A 24,687-nucleotide genomic window follows, 5' to 3' on the forward strand; every position below is an offset into this window, starting at 1 on the left:
TGAATGTGCCTCTCAATTTAATACGGATATGTTGAAAATACATGAATGCATGATTCAAGTCCTTGTGACTGTACATGGAAATGATTTCAGTAAGAACTTGTTCCTTTCTCTTTACTTCACCTCTAAACTTTAACTCATTTCATTACACATTAAATTTTTCTCTCACAAATAACATTTAAAATTAGCAAGATCTGTCACTTATTTTTAAATTGCAAAATTCACATTATTAAAGCTATTACACACTCTACTCTTGGGTACCTTTATAGACATTTAAGATTTTAGTTTCAATCAAACATAGTTTTATGTAAGTTTCTGATATGAGAACAGTACAAAACCATTTTACATTTGACCCTGTAATTTATAAAGGAAAAGGCACAGATCACTGGGTGAGGTGGGTTATTCTCAGCATATAAATGCCTTTATTCATTGCTGATCAAAACCAACCCTTTCCCCTTTCATTCAGGGATATTGCAAGAATATCCCATACAACTTTCTTTAAAAACCAACAACACAGATCTGGAAAACAGCCCTCTCATTTACTTAAAAACAAACAAAAAAGACCCCTCTGCCCCGCATTCAACAAAGACAGGTTACTCCCCCTCTGGGTCAGGAGGCACTAAGCCCCCACCTCCATCAAACTCCTCATCCTCAATGTAGGAATGATCGAGATCGTGAAAGATGCCACAACAATTGCCAAAATCCAGCAAAGCACAGTGGGCAACACAGGTGCATTCAAAGACGAAGTCCTGAATCACTGGCTCAAAGAAAAATGCCCCATTGAAGAAAAGGTGAGCTGGGCCTCCCCCTGCAGAGGCCCCTTACACGTCATCTATATAGCAGCAGTGGTTCCAGGTTTCCAGAGGATCTTCGAGGGTCTTGCATCCCCATGTGTTGGTGAATCCTTTACTGGTGAGGAGGTGGGGGGTTTGAGGACTTTTCCCTGATGACATAGCACATCTGTATAAAACAGAAATGCTCAGTTCCCAACCCCATGAGCATTATTATCCTTTGCTTTGCTTCCCAGGCACATTTTGTATAAAATTTGGTTCCATAAAATTATCTGCTAGCACCTTTTATGGCTATTTTTTGTTCTCATAAAGATTTAGTTACCACGTATAAATTCTTTCCTACCTAGGAAATACCACATAACCAACAACATAATTTATAATTTACCACTGCACTCTAATACAAATGGTAAATTATGGATGCAAAAAATGTCAGTTCCACCATCCTCTGAAGTGCATATGCCGAATCCATCACAAGCTGTGTGGTTGGGCTGTTTGGCTGTCATCTAAAGTTCTACTGCACAGGATTAGCACTTCTCATTTGCATGGTTAGCAGCCTTTTGGGGAGGAAATATAATTAGCAGTACTTATTAATCTGTTATACATATGGATTTGTGAACCCATGCATACTCGTAAATGGTCACAAGCAAAACATGTTCACTGATGAAGAAGAAATTACTGTGGGGTCCACATTCTTGTGAGCAAGTGATGCATGGAGAGGAAACAAACCCTTTGTTTAAATTTCTGTTGCCCTTTGACTCATGTGTCCCCCTCGTGCTGTTGTGATGTATTGAATCTTCACCTAAAATATAAGCAGAGCAATGTCAAAGTTGGCACTTGGTAGATATAATGCTAATGAAATCAGGTGCAAGTAACTTGTTCTCTAAAAATGGTTCCCAGAACAGTGTCTTTCTGGAAGTCATTTATAAGAGATTCATGCTGCTCTTTGAAGTTAGAGGACAATTAATATTCGAATTCATTTTAATTAGTTTCAGGCAGCAGTGGAGAGATTTGTTTATTCCTGTGCAGGCTACTGTGTGGCAACCTTTGTTCTTGGAATAGGCGACAGACACAACGACAATATTATGATTTCAGAGACAGGTGAGTTTATCTATTGCAGAATAACTTATTTTATGGTGGTAAAACACACATAACAAAATTCTCTGTTCTAACCACTTAAGTGTGAAGTTCAGTGGACGCTGAGCACATTCACATTGTTGTGCAAGCATCACCGCCATCGATCTTCACAACTTTCTCATCTTCCCCATCTAAAACGCTGTCCTTATTAAACATACTCACTCCCTTCCCCCATCCTCCCATCACAGAGAAATTTTTGAAGCAAGTTCAAGACCAGAGCACAGATTTAGAATTTATAATTATGTAGGGACACTAGTGCTGTGATCACTCTACAGACACCACCCACCTTGAGGGCTGAGGACTGAGTAAAGGAGGAAGAGACAGAAAGAGTTAGAAAAGTAGGGTAGGGTATCTCAGGAGATAGTGAAGGTAGGGTTGATCAACAGTATTCGCTATTTCACAGAAACAGTAAAAACAAAACAAAAACCTCTGAAATACCCTTAAACCTGAAACGTTCTGGGCATGGTGATAGACAACTGTAACCCAGTGACTCAGGAGGCTGAGACAGGAAGATTGCAAGTTCAAAGCCAGCCTCAGCAACTTCGAAAGGCCCTAAGCAACTTAATGAGACCCTGTCTCTATATAAAAAAAATTAAAAGGACTGGGGATGTGGCTCAATGGTTCAATCCCCAGTACCAAACAAATAAATAAATAAATCTGAAAAGTTCTTTCTGCCTAACTCACCCCGTCTTGCCAGTTCACTGTCCAGTCTAACAGTGCTCAGTAGTGGTCACCACACCATGAGAATTTTCTTTATATAATCTGAACCAATTTCAGAATAGATTCTGGGAAAAGCCCAACAAGGGGGCAAATTGCTTACTACCCATGAAGATCAGAATAATGCAAAATAGGCAATGCATTTTTGGACTACAGAAATGATAGAAGATCAAATAAAGGAGAAGAAATGATGTGGTGGTAGATATTGATGCAAAGGAGATTCAAAGTGATTTATTTCTATTGTTCTGCTTGAAAGTACAGCCCAGAGTTCAACATCAGGCTATCTGGAGTTATGTGAAGGCATAAGGGAATCTTAGGGATAATGGTGACTTATTAGCCAGAGAGTTTTGATTTCTATTTCTAAGAATAATTTCGCGGTGATCATTTTTAATTTTCTTAATGCCACTTGTCTGTCATCTAGAGAATACCATAAAGATATCAAAAACAAACATATTTGGTTCAAAGATTTCTTTGTGGTTACTACTTTCGCACACCTGTTAAGACCGAAAATATGACAAAATAGTAAGACATGTAAAAGATGCTTTAACCCAAGATGGCTCATTTTCAAGCAACTTAAAAATTATCTCAAGAAGCAAAGTGTTTTTCCAAGCATGTATGTTGGTATAATAATGTCAGATTTTTTTTCTTTTAAGGAAATTTATTTCATATTGACTTTGGGCACATTCTTGGGAATTACAAAAGTTTCCTGGGCATTAATAAAGAGAGAGTGCCATTTGTGCTAACCCCAGACTTCTTGTTTGTGATGGGAACTTCTGGAAAGAAGACAAGTCCACACTTCCAGAAATTTCAGGTATGTCACCTCCCTCTTTGTCTCCTATTGAGAGTACCAAACAAGCAGGTGGTGTGTGCAGCTGTGCGGCCTTCACCTCTCACCCGACTTGGAGGCTCATCCAGCCTCTCTCCCGTCCCCTTCTGGTGAGACCAACCCTACCTCCTCCCCGTCACCTCTATTCATTCCCCAAGTGCAAAACAGTGCTTCTCAGCCATCCTCCCACCTAAAACCTATCAGTTAAGTAAAAATATTCCATAAGCAGTGGGACTGGCAAATACAGAACTCCAGGATGATGCCGGTACTGAAGAGAGGCTTTAAGGAGGGACACCTGGTGAGAAATTTAGCCATTGGATATTGATCTGTTGAAGATACGGACAAAAGATTCAAACGCGAATATTGAATATTGAAAAATTTTGGGGGGCACTCAAACAATTGTGAGCTCCCTGGGTTTTTACTATGTGTGTATTTATCACACTACTAGCGTAGAATTATTTTTGTGTCACTGTGTGTATCTTGCTTTTGTATTTGTTTTTTTGAAAGGATAGTCCCTTCTCTCATTGAAAATCTCATCGGTTTGACCACAGGTTCTACATACAACTCTGGTTTGTCCTATTTCCCTTATGAGTCTACCATCTCCCTGGGAGTGTTCAAATTCTACTTCCTTTCTCATTCCTGCCCAGTCTGTACCCAGTGTTGACTGAATGAGAACATTTTGCACTTGCAAACTTAATAACTGTTCATGGACAATGCAAAACTAAGAATCATGATTTGATATGTCCATTTGCCTTTAAATGACCACCCCCCATGGCATGTCTTAATCTTGGTTTGATCTGCACTGTACATCCCTGGGAGAAGTCCTTTCCCTGAGTCTCCTCTTGAGTCCACTGTGACCCTTGGGAGATGACATGGGCCTTGAACTTCAGTGGAACAGGTACTTGGACATATTGATTTATGACCTGTGTGTTCTTGTTTGTTCTGGCTGGTGTTCCATCTGGTAATTAAAGACTCACCCTCCTACAGTTCCAGCGGTGTTGTCAGAGAAACTGAGATCTCTGTGGCCAGATGGTCTTAGGGTTTTTACAGTGTGTTTTCCTGTATAAACTCAATTGAGTTTTAGACTGTTTCCAGAGACTTGACACATTTCAGTCCTGTTTTTCCTTAAAGTTAAAAATCATATATTTTGACAACTTACTGGAAGACAAAATGCTTCAAAAAAAAAAAGAACATGGAAGAATTTCACAATTTAAGGGGGAAAAACACTCAGTTCTACTCTCCCGCAAGGGGGGTTCATCTGACAATCTTTGTACAAACACAGCAGTGATAAACTGTGATTCAGAGAACCAAACAAACTGAGAGCTTCACCTTATCAACAGGCTCTCCTTCTCTGTATGTACATTCTCTTCCTTTTGCCAGTGATGTTCCCTAGGCTGACTGCCCATCTATCCTGTTGCTATTGATGTCCCCGTAGACCCCCACAGTGCCCAAGTCACCCATAAGATCCCAGCAAGTACCTCCCCTTGACTCTCTTGCTTGCTGCTTTTGTTTTCAGTTTCAAAACATTTTTTAATGAAAAGATCTTTGGTGTGAGAAGGCCAAGGAAAGCTTTCCTGCCCCTACCGGCAACTTCCACCCAAAGCAACACCCATCTGCAGTGAGAGTGTATGTGTGTGTGTGTGTGTGTGTATATATATATATATATATATATATATATATATATATATATATTTTTTTTTTTTTTTTTTTTTTGGTACCAGGGATTGAACCCAGCGACACAATCACTGAGCCACATTCCCAGCCTGTTTTTAACTTTTTTTTATTTTGAAATAGGTCTCAGTAAGTTGCTTAAGGCCTCGCTAAGTTGTTAAGGCTGGCTTTGAACCTGCAATCCTCCTGCCTCAGCCTCCTGAGCATCTGGGATTGCAGGCTTGTGCCACCATACCCAGCTTGCAGTAAGATTTTGTCTAATCTGTCCTCTTGGATATCCTTTGTCACCAAGGTTGTTTCTCAGGCTGTTAAAACGTCTTTCACTAAAGCAACACCTAGTCAGTGGGCACCACCGAAACACATCATTGTGAATTCTGTTGTCCTTCGATGTACCTAGGTTTGAGAGGACTCTCCTATATTTTCAGTGCCTGTGAATGTACCCATTTTCAGCCTCAAACACAGATAGAAAGCAGAGCAGAGCATGGTGGGAGAAAGGCTAGCTTTTGGAACAGACAAACTTGAGTCTCATCCTGGCCCTGCTTCTTAATAGCCTGCATATGATGAAAATTACTTTCCCTTTCAGAACCTTGCTTTCTTCATCTGAAAAGGGAATCAGATTTGCCTCATGTGGTTTTGCCAGGAATTATTTTTTTTTTGTTTGTTATCTTTTAATAAAGAGAAAAGGAGGGCTGGGGTTGTGGCTCAGTGGTAGAGCACTTGCCTGGCATGTATGAGGCACGGGGTTCAATTCTCAGCACCACATAGAAATAAATAAAATAAAGGTCTATTGACAACTTTAAAAATATTTTTAAAGAGGGAGAGAGAAAGAGAGAAGGGTTATTTAGCTCACAGTTCCAAGGGCTCCTGCCCAAGTTCAGGCAGCCCCACGTCTCTGACATAGGTGAGGTCACTGGGTGGCAAAGGCAAGGAACACTTGTCAGAGCAAACTGCTCACATCTGCAGGCAGGAGACAGAGGGAGGGAGGGGTTATTTAAATGAAATGCGTAGCATGCTTAGCCTAGACCCTAGACCAGAGCAGACACTCGGTAAGCCACTGCCAGAGTCTTCAGACTCTGAAAACTTTTAAATGGAGAAAGAGTTTTCAAAACAAGGCAACTTGTAAAACATGACCAAGTGACACATCCTGGTTAACAAACAGGCAGAGTCCAAACCCCACCTTCTGTTTCCCCTTCCTTACGCCCTTCTCTGACATCCTCCCTTCTTGCCCCCCATCTTCCTCCCTCACAACAAGAAAAAGCTGAACCACTGTGTTAAATTATACACACACAGAATTTCCAAAGTTTCCTTATTGACAAAGACCAGCAACCAAACCTTCATCGTTCAACTCTGACCTTGGACAATTTTTTTTTCTCTTTTTCTTTTGTATTCGTTCACATACTGTTAATCCAGGGGTTTCTCTTTCCAAGTTGTATGTTTCCTTTTTGAACTGAGGTTGTTCTTGCTCAGGGCCCACCTCTCTAAACTCTATCAACAGTGTCGCATAGTCTCGTATAATAAGCAGCCGGGTTTAGGGGAAACGTTGTACATAGTATTTTGAGTTAAAAGTGTCCTCATTTCCAGTCAGTTGCTAAGTTTGACCCTAGAAGGTTAATTAAGACCTACTGTATATCTGATTAATCTGTTAAAAGGGTGGAGAAAAGTTGACCCACTTTTTGTTGAGGGTGAGGTGAGCTTTCGCCACGAAGAAATTAAAAACGTGGGTTGCTGGTAGTCAGCAATACAGGAAGTAAGGGAACCAAAAGAGGAAGGCTGTGCTTTATCTCATCTCTCTCCTTTCCCAGGTAGATAGTTTAGCCTGGAACTGTAGTCATAAATTACTTCTTGAACAGGGGTGAGTTCAGGAACAAGCTAGAATTAGAGAAAACCAAGGCCCACTGTGTGAACCTGAGAGTACCTGGCAGTTTTTGCAGCATCCTACACATAGGGTATTAAACTGACATATTGTAGTGATGACAATTTTGATAAGTAAATTCTCTTTAGGAAAATTTCAGCTTTACTGAAGATATTTAAAAAAAAAAAAAAAGTAAACGGTTGTTAACCTGCTAATAATTTACTTTAGACCACTTAATTCTAAATTTCAATTAACAGTTGTAGAACCTATATGGCACACAAACACATTTATATCAATAGCAAACGAAACATTATTTCCCATTTATTTGTATTTATTCGTTGGCTTTTTTCTAAGTTTAAAAGTAGTGAATGCTTCTTTACTAAAAACGAAAGACAGCAATGTATTTTAAAATATCAGTAAACTATCAAAATCCTGGTGTCCCACCGCTTCAGTGTTTCTCCTTCATTCTATTAAGTAGTATTTGGTCTTTTAAAAGGCTGAAGATAATCCGAATTTTCTGAACAACTGAACTTAAGAACTTGATTTGTTAATCCCTTACTTCAGACTTCCATGTAATGGTAGTTCATCACCTTGAATAAAATATGAACATCCAAGTTTGGCCTGCAAGTCCCATGCCAGGGGGCCTGCCTGCTGCAGCCTCACCCATGGTCAGCACCGCCACCCTCTCTGCTGGCTCCCCTCACCCCTCACGTCAGTCAGTCACAGCCTTCTGCATCTTCCACCACCCCAAGTGGTCTCACTGGTCAAGACGTGACCAGTTCACTTCTGAACCTTTCTGTTCAGAAGGCCCTCACTGGCCTTTAGTCTCACTTAAGTGCCATTCTTCAGGGGAGCCTTCCAACCTAGGACCCCTCCTGATAGGCTTTGCCACAGCCCCTTTCCCATTTCCTGCACTATCACAGTTTATAGTATTTGTGCCTGTTCACCGTTTGACTCTCCCTTCCAGACAGGCTACATGCAGCAGGGCCACGAGTGTCCTGTGTCCCTTATGTGGAGCCTGAGACTCAGTAAACACTTGCTGAATAAAGGAGCAAAAGGGGAGGGGCAGTTTCTGCACAGGGAAGAGTAGGGTCAGACAGGACCCCTCCGGGGTCTTCCTTCCCTACCATACACTGCATTCTGAGTTTATGAAATGGTAACTCGGGCACAGATTGACGAGCTACCATCACATGGAAATTAATGAGGCTTCGCAGCACAGGTAACAACACGTCCACACATCGGATGAGGAACTAACCCTAATTATGAAATTGAGTGTTTTATTAAATAACACAAATATGGAAGTGTCATTGGATGTCTATGGATGTCTATTCACACCTGTGTAGAGATTTCCTTACTGAAATAAATATTACATTTCCCTGCAAGCAGGACAGTAATCTATACCCAGAGAACGGGACACAGAGTACACACATGTAGGAGGTGTCCACTAGGGGACAGATTTCCAGGAGCATGAACAACTTGTTCTCTTTAAAATGATCATTTTAAAGATGTTCTTTGCACACAGTAGACACTAAGCAAATGTATGTCAGATAAATCTGGTCCGCAGGTGAGGTGAGTACCATTTGCAGCCACATTTGTGCAAAGCAGGCAGTTTGAAGAATGTCCCTAAATGGTGCTTGCCCCTAGATGTCACTGTTAAGAAGCATTTCATGGGAGAGAGGTCTGGAGTCTATTTATGGTGTTATTTTAACCTAGACCGATGATAGTTTTCTTGCCAGTTTGACCAGGCCCCGCCCTGTTTCCAGTGCCAACAGTCTCCTCACCAAGCCAGGTTGCACTTACAGGCTCCAGGCTCAGCTGCCTGCCCAGTCCTTTTGCAGAGTCCTGACCCAGGAAGGGCTTTCTTGAGTGTTTGTTTGTTTTTAGTTGTAGATGGACACAACACCTTTATTTTATTTATTTATTTTTATGTGGTGCTGAGGATCAAACCCAATGCCTCGCACATGCTAAGCAAGCACTCTGCCACTGAGCCACAACCCCAGCCCCTGACTCGGGAAGTTTTTAAGACCCTTTACCCAGCTAACGTCCATCTCTGCTATAACCTTTTCCACCCTTGGAGCCCAGGTTGCTCTGTTTGTGCCTCAGTTCCTCTACCAGAAGCCTAACCTACCTACCTCTAGGACCAGGGCCCCACCCCCTTCGAAGCCAAGCCGCAGGCACTACAGAGACCTCACCACCTGACACTCTTCTAAGGACTGCAGGCACTCACCATTACTCCCTGTTCTCTGTCTCCCCTTCCTTCAAGTGGAAGTCTGCACACCTGTAACCTGTAACCTGCCAGCTGGCCTTTCCCAAACTCCTACTCCATCCTGTTGCAGTCACCAGGTCCTGTTCACCACATCCAAAAGAGAACACTGATTCTCATACACTTACTAAATACCTGCTCTATTTCAGGAGCTGTGCCAGGCACAAAGAAGGGTCAAGTATCACCCTCAAAAAGGCAAGGTACCTTTCCAGCTTAATCCCCTTCAGATATAATTGTTCTCCAGTTTCTCCTGATTTTTAAAGAGGTGAATCTTGCCCAAGACTGACCTTGGCTACTGCACATCAAGCATCCGTCCATCTCACCTTCGTAGCTTAGCTACAGTGTGCCAGACACTGCTAGGCAGAGGCACAGCCGCAGAATGCAGTAAGACCTAGACGTGCATAACTTTGTGCTAAGAGTGGTTTGCAGAGGGAGCAATTAATCCTGCACTGGAGGATAGAAAAGGACTATTCAGAGAAGGAAGTATTTTTTATCAGTTCTTTGGGGCTGAATTCAATTTCATTTTGTCAGGAAGACACAGGGAAGAGAAAGAACATCTAGGCAGAAAAAACAACATGAGTGACTACATAAAGAAAAGTACACACAAGCAGTATTTATGAAGAAAAAGTACAATACCCCAGTACAAATGGAACATAGGTATCTATGGAATGTGTAATATAGAACTTGAGTCAAGAAAGGAATTTTGGATCCAACTTAAAATAGTGATGGACCAGACTAGGGGGTGGAGAGCAGAGCAAAGCAATGACGTCATTTGATTAACCACAATTATTCTAATTAAGGTCTATTATAGGTCAAGTGGGAGATGACAAGTTCATCTGTCACATTACACAAAATGTGCTGAGCTGATTAAGAATTCACTCTTGGAATTTTTTACCCTGGCCCACTAGTTAGGTCTCCTCAATCCCAGGTAGGAGACTCTCAGTACTTCACTTTGTGTTGTGGATTGCCCAGAGGGTTCAGCAGGAGCTACATTTAGGGGTTTGAATATATTGGTGTGAAATCTCCACCAGATACAGACTTGCATGAGATTGCCAGATTGTTAGTACTTTGTTCAGTTTATTGAGACTGATTGCTATTCTAGAAAAGATATGAATCCAAGACTGGAGGTAGCCTTGGATTGGATGTACAGGTTAATGGACCAGCATGCAGTACCCTCAGTTCCTGCTACTTTTAAACACTAATGAAGAACAATCCTTCACCTAGCATCGGCCTCTTGATTTTAGTTCCTTTTAGAGAATTTTTTGTTGTCATGAGAATATGATCAAGGACTTCATTTGCCACATTACAGAGTGGTACTCTTCATAAATGCCCTGGTGAATTTTCTATTGAGTTTGGTTTCTAGAAGAGTGGTGCTTCTCCTATACAAATCCTGTAAGCACTGGATGAAGTTACAGATTAGAGTTTCCTCTTGGTTAGAGATATATTTGAAGACCACCCATACAAGTCTACAGTGTTTGTGATGTGTGGTTTTAAATTAGTGTCTTTCTCCTGGCCTTTGTGGACCATTTCCTTTGTTATTCCCTTTCCTTTCTCCGTCCACCTTTCACTGATTTCACTGATGTTGTTTTGACTTTTATCTATCCGAATAGTTCACCTTAAATCCTTTTTGGAGCAAGACTGGAAGATATATATACACACACACAAACCACGCCCCCCCCCCCCCCACACACACACACTCCCCTACATATAGGCTATTCTGAATATTGACTGAAGTAGAACAGTTTAATTGTAGCCTTTGGGCTTCTAATGAGTTTCTAGCTAAATATTTGAAATAACAGCATAGTGCTTTCCCTGGCAAAGAGCTAGTCTCAGAACCACTTTTGAGTCTGTGAAGATATGAATCCTAATTCAAACTCAACAAGTGCATGGTCAAGTGTTGGGCACCCTCTAGCTCAGATTTACCAGAGAGTGATGCTTCCTGCATTATTAGGTCTACTAATCAATGACCTTCTCTGGTTGGCCAAAGTGACTCCCAAAGACATTGGCTAGCCAATGTCTTGGTTTTTATTTTAAAAATAAATAAATAAAATCCTTTACTATAGACTGAAACTTTTTTTCTCTCCTGTGTCCTACCTTTGGCAGACAGAAGCAACACTAATATTTAGCAAAAGGAAGTGGATGGGAACTTTTTTTTTCATTGATGAATTTTTGTGAGCTCGCTCTCCCCTCAGCCTCAGAATCTTTCCCTAGAGTTTCTATTTTATGGTTGTAATATTACTTCTTCATTTTTGTATATATGTTCAAGAATACTTTATTTCCACTTCATTTCTAGATGAGAATGGAGGGTTTGCTGTAAGAAAAGATATTCCCTATGGTCCTGGATAGTCTACAGCAGTCATAGCTCATCAGTGATTAAGAAACTAGGAGATTGTGTATAGAAGTAGTTTGCTTCCTCTTTAGCAAACTGATAAGTGGGGCAGTTAGCAAATCAAGTCAAAGGTGGGGCCCTGAAATGGGAATAAATTCCCTTGTTTCCAAAATTTATGGGGGTGATAGCTTTGTAAAAACAATCCTTTCTTTTGGTACTTAGCTGCTGGAATTAAGGCATTTAAATCAACAATGAAATTAAGAGCAAAGTACTACATAGGTTTGACCTATTTACTAGCTACTAATGGAGAGTGTTCCAGCTAAAGACATTAATAATAATTCACTCGCATTAACAAGTACATTAAGTCCCCCAAATCAGATTCTTCCATCACCTATTCTTCTTCACTCAATTATACAGAGCCTCAAGATACAGTTGAAAGGAATGTGTGAGGTCAAGGACAGGCAGCCCTGGCAAAAGGGAAAATTCTGTTTTGACAGCCAGTAACTTCTGTGTTCTGGATTTTCCCCTGAGTTCCCAAGCCACATCCTCACAGTCCCTCAAACCACAGGCCCCTGGGCCCAAGCTGAATGGTCAGGCCAGGTTCACAGATGCCATGGCTGAACTCAGAGGACAGAAGTGAAACTTCTGGGGCTTGAGTGGGTGGAGCAGGTGCTCAACCAGGCTCCTCAGGCAAGAGAACCAGCTGCAGATGTAGCCAGGTGCCCCAGGCCTCCATCCCACCCACCTCAGTGAGCCAGCATGAAGTCAACCCTGCCCCCAGCACTCAGTGGGGTGAGGCTCATCTCCCATTCTGACCCATCTCACCCCCTACATCTTTGCCATCTAAGGAGAATTTTGGACAGATGGTCTAGATGGGAAAGGGACCTTCTTAGCATTGGTAAGTGTGTGTGTGTTCAATAATGCAACTTTGCAAAGTATTTAGTAGTAATAGCTAACCAGCTACCTAGCACTTAAATCTTACCACAACCATATGAAATGAATGCTGTTACTGCTATTGCTATTATTCTAATTCTACAGATAAGGAAACTGAGGCCCAGAGAAGTTAAGTGACTTGCCTGATGACAGCTTGTCAGTAAGAAAGCCAAGCTTTGAACTTATGCACCAAGGTGTGACTCTGCTGTTAACCACTGCTCCACAGTCTTAATTTAAGCAAAGGAAAATAATATCTACTCTGAATCTCTAAGTCTGTGCAGCCAGTTAGACATTGTGTCTAACAAGGGGTATATAGTTAAACTTGGGAAGGAAGTTTTTCTTTCTCAAATAAGAGACCCTTGTATGTGAAAATCAGAACTAGCCAAATAAATTACAGCTAAAAATTATCATACATATAGACAGGGGATATAGTTTAGTATGAGGCCCTGGGTTATCCATCCCTAACATCACAAAAATAAAAACAAAAAATGTCATTTGCATGGTTGAGGGGGTCTTTAAGAGAAGCAGGACAGTTCCTTTCCCTTAATGCGTCTCTTTGGGTACTGAAGGAATCAGTATGGTACCATCTAACAATTATTTACTGAGCACCTATGGATTGGTGTGGTAATAACTTGGCCTCAGGTTAATCTTCCTCCATGAAAATTTTCCATTAAAAAGAAATTGACCACACAGTGGGCTCACCCAGCACGGGATTTGCCTGGAGCCCCCAGTATGTATGAGGATAGAAATAATTAAAAATCAGAATGTACTCTAATTCAGAATCGAAAGGCATCCCCACAAAGCCTGTGTGAAAATCTCGCAATTTGGCATATTAATGAGACTGTAGCCTGAGGTGAAGTCTGCACTTAGCCTCTGTAATTACCAAGAACTACAGAGGAGCAAAAGAAAACGATTTCCGGACATCAGTGGAGTCATTAAGAATGCAAGAGCACTAATGCACTGGGGCTGTGGCCAGGGGACAGCTGAGGCCTGGGCTGCAGCAGGAACAGTCCAAAGAGACTTTTGGACTTCACAGTAAGCAGAGAAGAGATGGTAGGAGAGGGAAAGGACTGACTTGTCCTGAGCTCTCAGAATGGGCTGCCCTCTGTGCCTTAACTAGGTCTTGTTAAGTTGCCCAGGCTGTCCTCAAACTTGTTATCCTCCTGTCTTAGTATCCCAAGTAGCTGGGCACCCGGGCATGCACCCAGCTTAATTAATCAAATATTATATTTTGATAAGGTGCTTTAATATCTACTATGAAACCATGGTTTTCATTACTGTACTTTTTCAAAATGTTCTCTCAGGTCCTAACTATTCTGGATAAACTTAAAACTATGTCTGAGTTTAAATAGCAATAAAAATTTTTATTGAAATTTCATTATGTTTATAGATTAGTCTGAGAATAATTTGCATCTTGTTAATTAGCAATTTTATCTCTTAAGAACATGCCATGTCACTCCACATATTTAAGTTTTATTCTATGTGACTCAGTAGTCTTACCGTTTTTTTTAAATGTTTTCCACCTGTTTTTGTGTATTTGTTTATTCTAGGTCTCATGTTCTCATGTTATAAAATTGGGAAACTTGCATCTTTTCCTATGCTTTGGGACAATTTGAATGACAATTGTACCTGTCGCTTACTCAGTAGGCATAACTCACCTGTAGCACCTGCTCCAAAGCTTTTTTGAGGCAGCATCAGCCATCATATTTTTTAAAGCTCTCTGTCTCCGTATTCAGAATTTGTATTAAAATTTCAAAGTTCCCTGAACAATTTCGAGAATCAGGCAGTGAAAAGCTAACTCATCTGCTTTCTTAGAATAGAACAAAGTGCAAAATAAGGATAAAACTAAATCTCAGACACCATATTTCTTTCACTTCCTTGGATTTCATTAGCTCTTGGCAAACATTATTTTGCTTACATAAAGTTTATTGATTCCAGTATGGTATTCAAAAAGTGACTCATTCCTCTTCAGAGACCCTGGATATTTCTACCCTCAATTTCCTAGGAGGGAAATTGGATTTACAAGGTAGAATAACAAACAACAAATACCTGAATCAATTAGCTTTTCTTGGGCACACCCTGCTTCTATGTGACTACACTGCAGTGTTGAAGAAATGATAAAAATAGTTCTCACTGAGTTTTTCTTCTGGGGCAGAGAGCTGTCTTTTGGTGATGGTTTCTTCTCAGGGCAGTGAGACTGTAAATGCCGGAGCAGTCCAGTGGTCTTCAGCCTGAAGTCACTCTGATACCAGTAACAGCAGTTTCTTCTCCTTTGTCCAGGATGTCTGTGTCAAGGCCTACCTAGCCCTTCGCCATCACACAAACCTGCTGATCATCCTGTTCTCCATGATGTTAATGACAGGAATGCCCCAGTTAACCAGCAAAGAAGATATCGAGTACATCCGGGATGCCCTGACAGTGGGGAGAAATGAGGAGGAGGCCAAAAAGTACTTTCTGGATCAGATCGAAGTCTGCAGAGACAAAGGATGGACTGTGCAGTTTAACTGGTTTCTGCACCTTGTCCTTGGCATCAAGCAAGGAGAGAAACACTCAGCCTAATATTCTGGGCTGGAAAGAAAAACAACTTTGTGTCCTAAAGCTTTTTAATCAGCAGGTCATCATCATTAAACTTGTATTTAAAATGCAACAGGACATTGTGAAAGCTGGCACTTCAGAACAGAGCTCCTTCCCCAGCTGAACTCCTCACTGCAGAAAAAGGTTGGCATGGCTCACTGCTGATGTAATGTTCAGCGCTCAGCTTTATTTGCAGGTTTGTTTCTTCTCGTTTGTCTCAGTGATGCTGGAGGATGTTTCAAATTCAGACAGACTGATGACATCCTTATCGGGCCTGATATTTTGACTATCTTAGTGAGTGCTTCTGGAAATTCTTTAGAATAGTTGGTTAAAACAGTAAACCTGTTTTCATCTGAGTTTACTCTGCATGTGGGTTCTCCTTCTGTGCTTTAAGCTCCCCGGGAAAAGGATGCAACTGTTGTAACCTTTGTCTTATTCTTCAAACCATACTTCCAAACCTCCCCTCAGTGTTGGCAGATGTCAGTGGTGTGCTAAAAGCAAGGAAAGCATGTTAGTCTTTTCAGTGTCTTTTGCATTTAGATTCTTTTACAGAATGAGTGCAGCTGAGATGCACAAAGAGGGTACCCTGAACCTTGGGCCCTCTCCTCTGCTGGTCTGCCTCCAGGGTCTGGATAGCAAAAACAGAGACGAGACCTTTTCTGATCCAGTACAATTACAGTGGCCTCCAGCACAGCAACAGGAAGTCGCCATCAAGGCTCTGCTGGCCTGCACCTGCTCAGTTCCTCCCTGCCTTCTTCGCTCACTGCCTCCTTCAATTGCCACCCTTCCACAACCCTTTGTGGACCTGTGAAAACGTCAAGGACATCTTTACCTTAGAACTCAAAACTCAACTGAAAAAGAATTTGTGTTCTAGGATTACTAGAATTATAAGTACTAGTTTATGAAGATATTTAGTGGATATTTTAAAAAGTGTTATTAAGGGAGGCATTCTAGAAAATACTATTTAGTTTCCAAATGCCTTACTTTAAATTTTTGGTCTCAAAAGTTTTTTTTAAATTTTTTAATGGAAGAAGATATTTGTTATTTAAAGAGTTTGGAAGAACACTACTTGTCCTACCCATTTCTCAGTTTCAAAGACTTTTAGGCTTTGACACATCCTATATTTCCTAAAAACAATTAAAATACCTTCCTTAAAAAAATTTCATCTCCTAAATGTCTTGCCATGATTAACCTTAGAGATCACTAAATTATTTATATATCTTTAATTACCTGTAGTTAATAAATTACATAGAAGTAATTATGTTGATGGTGTCTACATTTAAGTATAATCAGATGTAAATATATTTCTATTTTTTTTAATGTTCAAAGTAGATACCTTATGGACTTTGATATATGAAAAAGTCAAGGGATGCTCAACCCTGCCTGCAAATAAGAATCACCAGGGACACTTTAAAAAATACCCTTGCTTGCTGGGCACAGTGGTGCACATATTTAATCCCAGCTTTGGGAGGCTGAGGCAGGAGGACCACAAGTTCAAAGTCAGCCTCAGCAACTTAGCAAGGTCCTAAGCAACTCAGCAAGATAAATAAAAAATAAAAGATTGGAGATGAGGCTCAGTGGTTAAGTGAGTTCCAAGTACCAAAAACAAAAAGAAACAAAAAAAAAAACCCTTGCCTGTGCTCCACTCTCAAGTTAAAATTTAATCAGCATCAGATGAGACCCAGGCATCAGTATCTTTTTAAGTACTCCAAGATGAATCTAATACTCAGCCAGAGTAAGAAGCCCTGCATGGTCTTTGAAGGGTCTGGGTAGTTCATTGTCCACTGAGCATTTTCTTGTTCCTAGGTATCTACAAAGAAGTCTTCTTTGGCAACTCATCCTTTGTGTATGTGTGGTGGTGGTAGCAGGGAGGGGTTTACCCAGGGGTACTCCACCACTAGCTGCATACAGCCCCATTTTCAAAAAAAAAAAAAAAAAAATTCTTTTATTTTGAGACAAGGTCTCACTAAGTTTCCAGCTCTGGCTTGGATTGATCCTTCTGCCTCAGCCTCCGCAGTCGCTGGTCCTACAGGTGTGTGCTACCACACCCCATGCAACTCATTCTTTCAAAATCACACTCTATCCCCCTGTACAAAAGACCATGTCCTGTACTGAATTTCATTTCTCTTTATAAATGGAGGTTAGACATCTCATGGCATCTCTAGACCACAATCCCCTACCATTCTCTTGAAGAAGAACTGGAAGAAAGATGCTTCCTAATTTAGAACAGACAGCTTTGTGTTTCTAATGAACAGCCATGCCCAGTCCTTGTACAAATCCTGCCTTTCATTTGAATTGCTGAAATAATCACCTCGATGATAAAGAAGAGAAGAATGGATTTATATTTAGCTTATGGCACATATGCATACATACTTGCTCTTCAAATGAACCAGTTATTTTGTGAAGCTGATATATATGCATGTGCGTGCTTGCGTGCGCACGTGTATATACATTGAGTTTTATCCTTCCATATTCCAATGAGAGCTTAATTCAACTCTATGGACTTGCAGATAAACAAAAATCAAAAATCATCTTCATATGTTTCCTTCCCTTACTGTTTCCAGTGAATACATGACTAAGAATTTCTACACTTTTGAAAACTTTCTAGAACTAGGGTCATCCTGCCACTGGGGAACTACCCACAGCTCTATCTTTAGTGCCAAATGAAAACACAGATCACAAGCAAAATGAATCAGGCCAAAGCAACTTTTATGTGTGTCTCAGACTGGCAACATTATTTGCAAAGCCCAGTGTAAATGAAAACATGGGAGCCGTTGTTTAAAAATGATTAAGAAACTTGAGATGGCAACAGCAGCACATTAAACCAAGTTCAGTGCCCTTCTGAGTGTGAGGCACTGGGTATCTAGGTCGCACATAACGGAAAAACGCCTTTGGTGTATATCTGAAGAATGGGTCTGGTGCCCAGTTTTGCACTCTGCATGAGTGCAGAAAAAGTGCCCCGATCAGAATGTTGCTTCTGTTGGAATTGAAATACCTCATCTTTATTGCTGTACACTAGGACCTAAAACTTTGCTCTTGGAGTGGAACCGTGGTCACTGAAAGTAAAGCAAAGCGAAGTAGATGTTTTAGACACAGCCCCATAGAACTGCATTTGACTAACTTTACTGATGCTTTGGAGAAAGTAGGAGGACAACGTTATAGATAACTAGGAAATACTCTTGACTTCCAAGAAATTGATTATAGTAATTATATCATATATACATAATTATTTTTTAATGGGGGGGGTACTGGGGATTTAACCCAAGGGCATTTTACTACTGAACTACGTTCTCGGTCCTTCATATTTTTTATTTTGAGACAGGGTCTCATTTAGTTGCTTAAGGCCTTGTTAAATTGCTGAGGCTGGCCTCAAATTTGTAATCCTCCTATTTCAGCCTCCTGAGCCTCTGGGATTATAAGTATGTGCCACTGTGCCTAGCTTAAATAATAATTGTTTTAGAAAAGTTTAAATGCAGAAATTCTATACAATAGTTTGGAAGTGTTTGCTATTAAGGGAAATTATTTTTTTTTTTTTTTTTTTTTTTCTTTTTTTTTTTTTTGTGGTGCTGGGGATTGAATCCAGGGCCTTATGCTTGTGAGAAATTAATTATTTTTAAAATAAGTTCAAACAACTTAGTTTCTGGAGCAATTTCTTATCTTGGGTATGCCAGGCTCTGCTTTCCCTGATTATGTAAAAAAAAAATGGTAATTATATTTAACACTATGAAGAAATAAAAGAAGTTGGAATTTCTTAATGGTTTTGTTGGCTTATTTTCAGTTTCATCCAGCTCAATAATTCTGGTAAATGAATTTGATTTTAGAGAAGGCTTGTCTGCATCACTCATTTTAGGATAAGTGCCAGGGAAACCTTAAACTCACATCTTGGCTAAAGTACCCACCCAGAAAGCTGAGACCATCTCTTCAGTACAGTCCATGTAACTTCACTTGCAAATACTGTAGTTACAAATGTTAATTTAAATAAAGGAAAGAATCTGTTATCTTCTGTATCTTTTAATATTGAAAAAAAAAAAACAGATATTCCTGAAACTTAAATTCTTTCTTTTAAAAAACCAAAGAACACCTGGAGGCACTAGTAACTGGAGGAGGCAAGGAAGGATCCTCCCTTGAAAGTCTCCAAGGGAGTATGGCTCTGTCAACATTTTAATTTTAGACTTATAGCTTCCATAACTATGAAAGAATAGATTTCTATTTTTTAAGACATCCACTCCATGGTGCTTTGTTACAGCATGCCTGGAGAACTAATAGAAGAATAAGAACTAAAAGTTTTATGGTAGTTTTTCTGTTTTGGAAGATGAGGAGAGAAATCAGAGTGTTATGGTTCAGATATTAACTCATGTTAGATATTAGCCCAAAAGCTCATGTGTGAGACAATACTAGAAGGTTTAGAGGTGAGATGATTGGGTTATGAGTCTTAACCTAATCAGAACAATAGTGCTAATTGGGATTAACTGGGGTAACTGTAGGTAGGCAGGGTGTGGCTGGAGGAGGTGGATCCCTGGGGTTTGCCTTTGGGGTATTTATCTTGTCCTTGTTAAGAGTAACTCTCTCTCTCTCTCTCTCTCTCTCTGCTTCCTGTTGGCTATGTACTGAGTCATTTCTTCCTCCACACCCTTCTGCCTTACTTCGAGTCCAGAGCAATGGAGTTAGCATCTGTAGACTGAGATGTCTGAAATCATGAGCAACAAATAAACCTCTCAGTCTCTAAAATTGTTCTTGTCAGGTCTTTTGGTCACAAAGATGAAAACAGTTTATGTAAGTAAACTTATTTGATATTTTCTGCTGTTATCAAAAATATTTCATTGCATGCAAAATATGTGACAGTGATATCCTTAGTGTAAGAAAAGTTCTAACTCAATAATTAAAACTTAAATATATCCTCATAATATATTGAGTTTTCAAAACAAGAAATACTTGGGGCTGGAGTTGTGGCTCAGTTGGTAGAGTGCTTGCCTATCATGTGTGAGTAACAGAGTTCAATTCTTAGCACCACATATAAATAAATGAATAAAATAAAAGTCTATCAACATCTCAAAAAATATTTTAAATAAGGGAAATACATGTGGCCAGCATGTATATAACATAGACCCCAGGTCACTATTAACTAAACAAATGCAATTTAAAATAATGTAAGTTCATTCTCTCTATCAGTTTAGCAAAGATTGGTACTACCTAGAGTTGATACTATTTTGAGAGAAAGGACAGTTTCACACATTGAAACCAGGGTGAGTTAGTAAAGTCATGCATGGCACTTTGACAAAATGTATTAAAATTGAGAGGGTATCTATTCTCTGACCAGCAAGTTCACATCCAAGGATTTATCCTTTAGAAATTATTGCACAAGTGTGCCAAGACTTGTGATCAGAAATAGTTACCAGAATCTTTGTAGTAACCAAAAATTAGAAATAACCCAAAAGTCTTTCAGGGAATTAGTTAATTAAACTACGTCCATAAGAGGACTACCATGAAGCCCTTGAAAAGATAAAGTGGATCAGAATGTACATCTGTGTAGAGCTATGACATTGAGGAATGAAACAAGGTGGTTACAGACCAGCATTGCACTAGACCATATTCAAGGTAAAGATAGGTTTGTGTATGCATTAAAAGTCTGGGAGGGTCTGCTTGCACCATAGCGTAGATGTTCAGAGACGGGGGTCCGCTGAGAGTGAGGACCAACGATGTCTGTCTACCCCAGTGCACTCAGTCAGACATCAGAGATTGAGCTCTGAAGGCACAGATCTAATTTTATTTAGGGTTGTACAGGACATATATAGACACATTATCCAATCAGGTTAACATGCTTGTTAAAGCATAACAGAGTCAGCCTGTTAGGTGAACTATACATTGAGGTAGTGTAAACAAACCAAGCATGCCTAAGCAATTCTGCCCAGCAACAGGTCTGAGACAAAGGGCTAGGGAGATGGCAAGCTCCTGCACACAGCATGAGGCAAGGCAGAACGGAGGCGAGCTCACATCACAGCTTGCTGAGATGCTTGACAGAGTGAGGCCTCCCCTCAGCTCCCAGCTCAGCCTCAACAGCTGCAAAGACCTTCATTCCATGGCGAGTCTTTACCATTACCTCAGTTTCTCTGTCCAGACTATTTGGCTTACTTAGACCAAGGTGTCAGCGACTGATGTCAGATAAGCTTGAGGAATATTCCCTACACCATAGCATTAATCTTTTTCTTTTTCTTTCTTTTTTTCTTTTTTTTTTTTTTTTTTAACCTTGCGCCTACTTTTTCTCTTAGATTTGGGAACTTGACTTTTCTTTATTCAAGTTTCTCATCAGGGAGAGAAAATTTAAGTATTTTCATTTGGGGGAGGGAATGTAGCTTGCATAAAAAATCATATTCTTTCACGTATATCATATTTCATTAAAAGCTCAAAAAATTGTTTCTCAAAACAAATCATGTGAAGTCAATAATTATCAAGCAGTGACATCAAAGCTATTGTCAGAATTTTTTTTTTTTTTTTTGGCATTAAAAAATGACCATGTTAAAGTTTCCTGCTTTACCTGACTCTACCTGTTGTGATGTACTGCTAAGGCTGGCCTTGACTTCTCCCTTAGCATGGTAACGGAGGGCCTCTAAGGATGCTGCTTGTTCAGTCAGCAAGGCATGCCTTAGCTGGCATGGCTCTTCTTATCTTTGCAGCGTCTGTGGCCATGCTGAGCTCTCCAGCTCACATTTGAGGTCCCCCTTGGAGGTGTAAACAGCCTCATTTTCACTTCATATGAATGTCAGTTTCTTTTCTAAGCATTTGCTCATTAGTACAAGTGAGTAAACCTCATTTCCTGGGGCTTTGGTAAGAATCTTCCCATCTGGGGGCTGGGTTCTGAATCTGGGCTCATTATGCAATTGGCACTCTGACTTGGAAGCATAGGGGACGGGGACACACAGAAGAGTGCCGAACACACTTGCAGCACCCTCACAGTGCTTCTTTGCCTCTCACAGCAGATGGGCCTTCTTCTGAGAATCAAGCTCAGAATCTTTTGATTCGTATATTTAAGAGTTAAAATGGGATTCTGCTCTCTAGGAGAGGTCTGCTCACCATCACCCTCACCATTTCCAGCCATGTGCCGGATGCATGGCTGAATGGTGCCTTCCATCACTAGATGTGTATGGTGGCCAAAGCATCTGATCCCCAGTACCTCCCACACATACTCTGCACCTTTCCTGTGCATCATCACTAAGCACCTGCTCTGAAAACAACCAGCCCTGCAGTTACTGAGGAGGTCCCCTGGGGATATCCCAGGGCCATAACCCACGGCCAAGTCTCTGACTTCTCCTGGGTTCTGCTCTGCTAGAAACCAAAGAAGACAATTCCTCATATTTGAAGCAATACCTTGCCTGGGCACTAATTACTTAAAGTGGCAGGGTGTGGGGAACCATCCTTATTTAACAGAATCAGACTAGGTTGTGCCATGGGACACAGATGTCTGCCTTCTAGGAACTGGCTACCACGGAGGAATGTCCCAGATTGCAGGGGCTGCTTGGGAGTGGTTCCCTGTCTGCTTCTGCTATAGTTCTCCTAAGAAAATGGCTCCCCTAACTCCACCCTATCCTGGTCATCAAAGAAGAAGCTCCTCCCAGTCTGGGCCCCTTTACATGTGTGACTATAAAATGAAGGAGAGTTGGACTACTCCATGTTGTTAGAGGCCAGAGCTGGTATGGTCAGACCTGTCACACCCACTCTCATTTAAAAAGAGTATTGGCTCTTGTGTGTTTGTTGATTAGATAAGTTTATGGGTAATTGATTTATAGCCAACATCATCCTCCGGCAGTTAACCCTTTTCTCATCCACAGCAGGGCACATCTGCAAATTTTCAACAAGTAAATGAGTTTCACTTCTTTAATCTATGGAGATATAAAGGAGTGTGAGACAAGAATCCAGAAGAAATGCAGAGTAAGCATGTTTGACTTTGGACACAGGGTGGATCTTAAGCCCGCAACTTTGAGACAGTACATTTTAGAGTCTAAGCAAGATGGTGCAGGAAGAGTTAAAAAGAGATGGGAAGGAAAGAGAGTAGTTAAGTGCCTTCGGCCTTAGGTAATCCCAATCCAAGTGTTAATTGTTACTTGAACAAGTTGTCTAATCTCTCTAAAGCTTCAGCTCTTTCCTCTGTAAACTAGGGAGGACAGGAGAACCTACTATACAGAATGGCTGTGCTGATTAAATTAGATAATAAAAATCAAACACTAGTAGGCTTAGAGTCTAGCCTGGAGTCATTGCTCAGTAAATGATAGTTATCATTTCTGTGTTCCTTTTCAAGGAAGGCTGAAGAAATCTCAGGAAATCAAAAGGTTCAGTGGCTTCATCCTTGAAACATGACTTTAGGAGTACTTTAAATGATGGAAATCTTAAAATTTTCTAGTATGGTATCTTTCAAGGAGAATTTCAAAGGAGAAATAATTTCCATTTTCTGTCAACATCAGATACTAAGAAATCTTCTAAATAGCATCCTTCTCTGATGAGTTATTCTAATCAATGCAAATTAGCTCCTGGGTTCTGGGCCTAAAGATAATTAGACTGAGAAACTATAATCAATTGACAATGCTACTGACTCCCATTTACTTTTTTTTTTTTTATAAAATCAGTTTTATTGAATATTAGTTTACACAAACTCATCAATTTTAAATGTACAATTTCATGAGTTTTAATAAATGTATATGCCCATGTTTTACCACTATGCTCAAGATAAAGAATAATTCCATCATTCCAGAAAGCTCTTTCATGTCTCTGCAGAAAATTCTCTTCCCTCTCTCTTAACCCCTAAAAATCACTGAAATGCTTTCTATCGCTTTGGTTTTGACTTTTCTAGATCTTCATATAAATAGCCTCACACAATGTGTTATCTTTTGTGCCTGGCTTCTTTCACAGAGAACAATACTTTTGAGATGTACCTATGCTACCTAAATAAAATAAAATTTAGGAAGTTTCATGTCTTAACACCTTTGCTGTGGTTCATTTTAGAGTCAAATACCAACTTTCATTTTTAATTGTCTGCTGTCGATGACAATCTATGCCAGTGACTCCTGTTCTATCTTAGATTATTGAGAGGGACCCCATTATTACTCTTACTTTATACTGCTGTTTATACAAGATGGAAAAAGATAAGAAACCTGCATTTCAGAGGCTTCATTTCCTCTGTTATTAAAGTAGTGCAGAGATAGAACCTAATGTGCTCCACCACAAACTAGCAGGGCCAGCAGAGACCAGCATGTGAACCCCCAAAGTCAACAATGAGCCCTAGAAAGGAGACCACCAGAGCAATGTTTCTCAAACTTAACAAGCACATAAATTTCATAGGCATGTAGATTCTGATTCCACGGGTCTGGGATGAGGCCTGAGAGTCTGCATGTCCAGCAAACTTCCTGGTGAGGTCAAGGCTGCTGGTTCCTGGAATATACTTTGCACAGACATAGACAGGACATTTGACAGGACATAGAGCAGATTCTGTGAGTGAGGAAAGTCAAACAAACAAGAAGACTGAGAACAGATGCCAAACTGTGCTTGAGAAATACTACTCAGAGACAGGAATTGTTATCATATATGATGAAATGCATATGTACATATCTCCTT

General features: G+C 40.4%; 1 protein-coding gene across 6 annotated transcripts in view; it reads left to right on the plus strand.

Moving 5' to 3' along the window:
• PIK3CG (phosphatidylinositol-4,5-bisphosphate 3-kinase catalytic subunit gamma) overlaps positions 1–21,231 on the plus strand; it is a 35,394-nt gene extending 14,163 nt beyond the window's left edge. For 5 of the 6 annotated variants that reach the window (XM_079152272.1, XM_079152269.1, XM_079152270.1 and 2 more), the window contains 4 exons: positions 658–788; positions 1,775–1,886; positions 3,293–3,450; positions 14,794–21,231. In XM_079152272.1, the coding sequence (XP_079008398.1) occupies positions 658–788; positions 1,775–1,886; positions 3,293–3,450; positions 14,794–15,072 (680 nt within the window). In that variant the 3' untranslated portion in view covers positions 15,073–21,231. Of the gene's footprint in view, positions 1–657; positions 789–1,774; positions 1,887–3,292; positions 3,451–14,793 lie in introns of those variants that run through there. The other variant, XM_079152273.1, reaches the window with a different exon arrangement.
• Positions 21,232–24,687: the final 3,456 nt, after the last annotated feature.

Source organism: Sciurus vulgaris, assembly GCF_902686455.1.
Source record: "Sciurus vulgaris genome assembly, chromosome: 8".
NCBI classification, from domain to species: domain Eukaryota; kingdom Metazoa; phylum Chordata; class Mammalia; order Rodentia; family Sciuridae; genus Sciurus; species Sciurus vulgaris.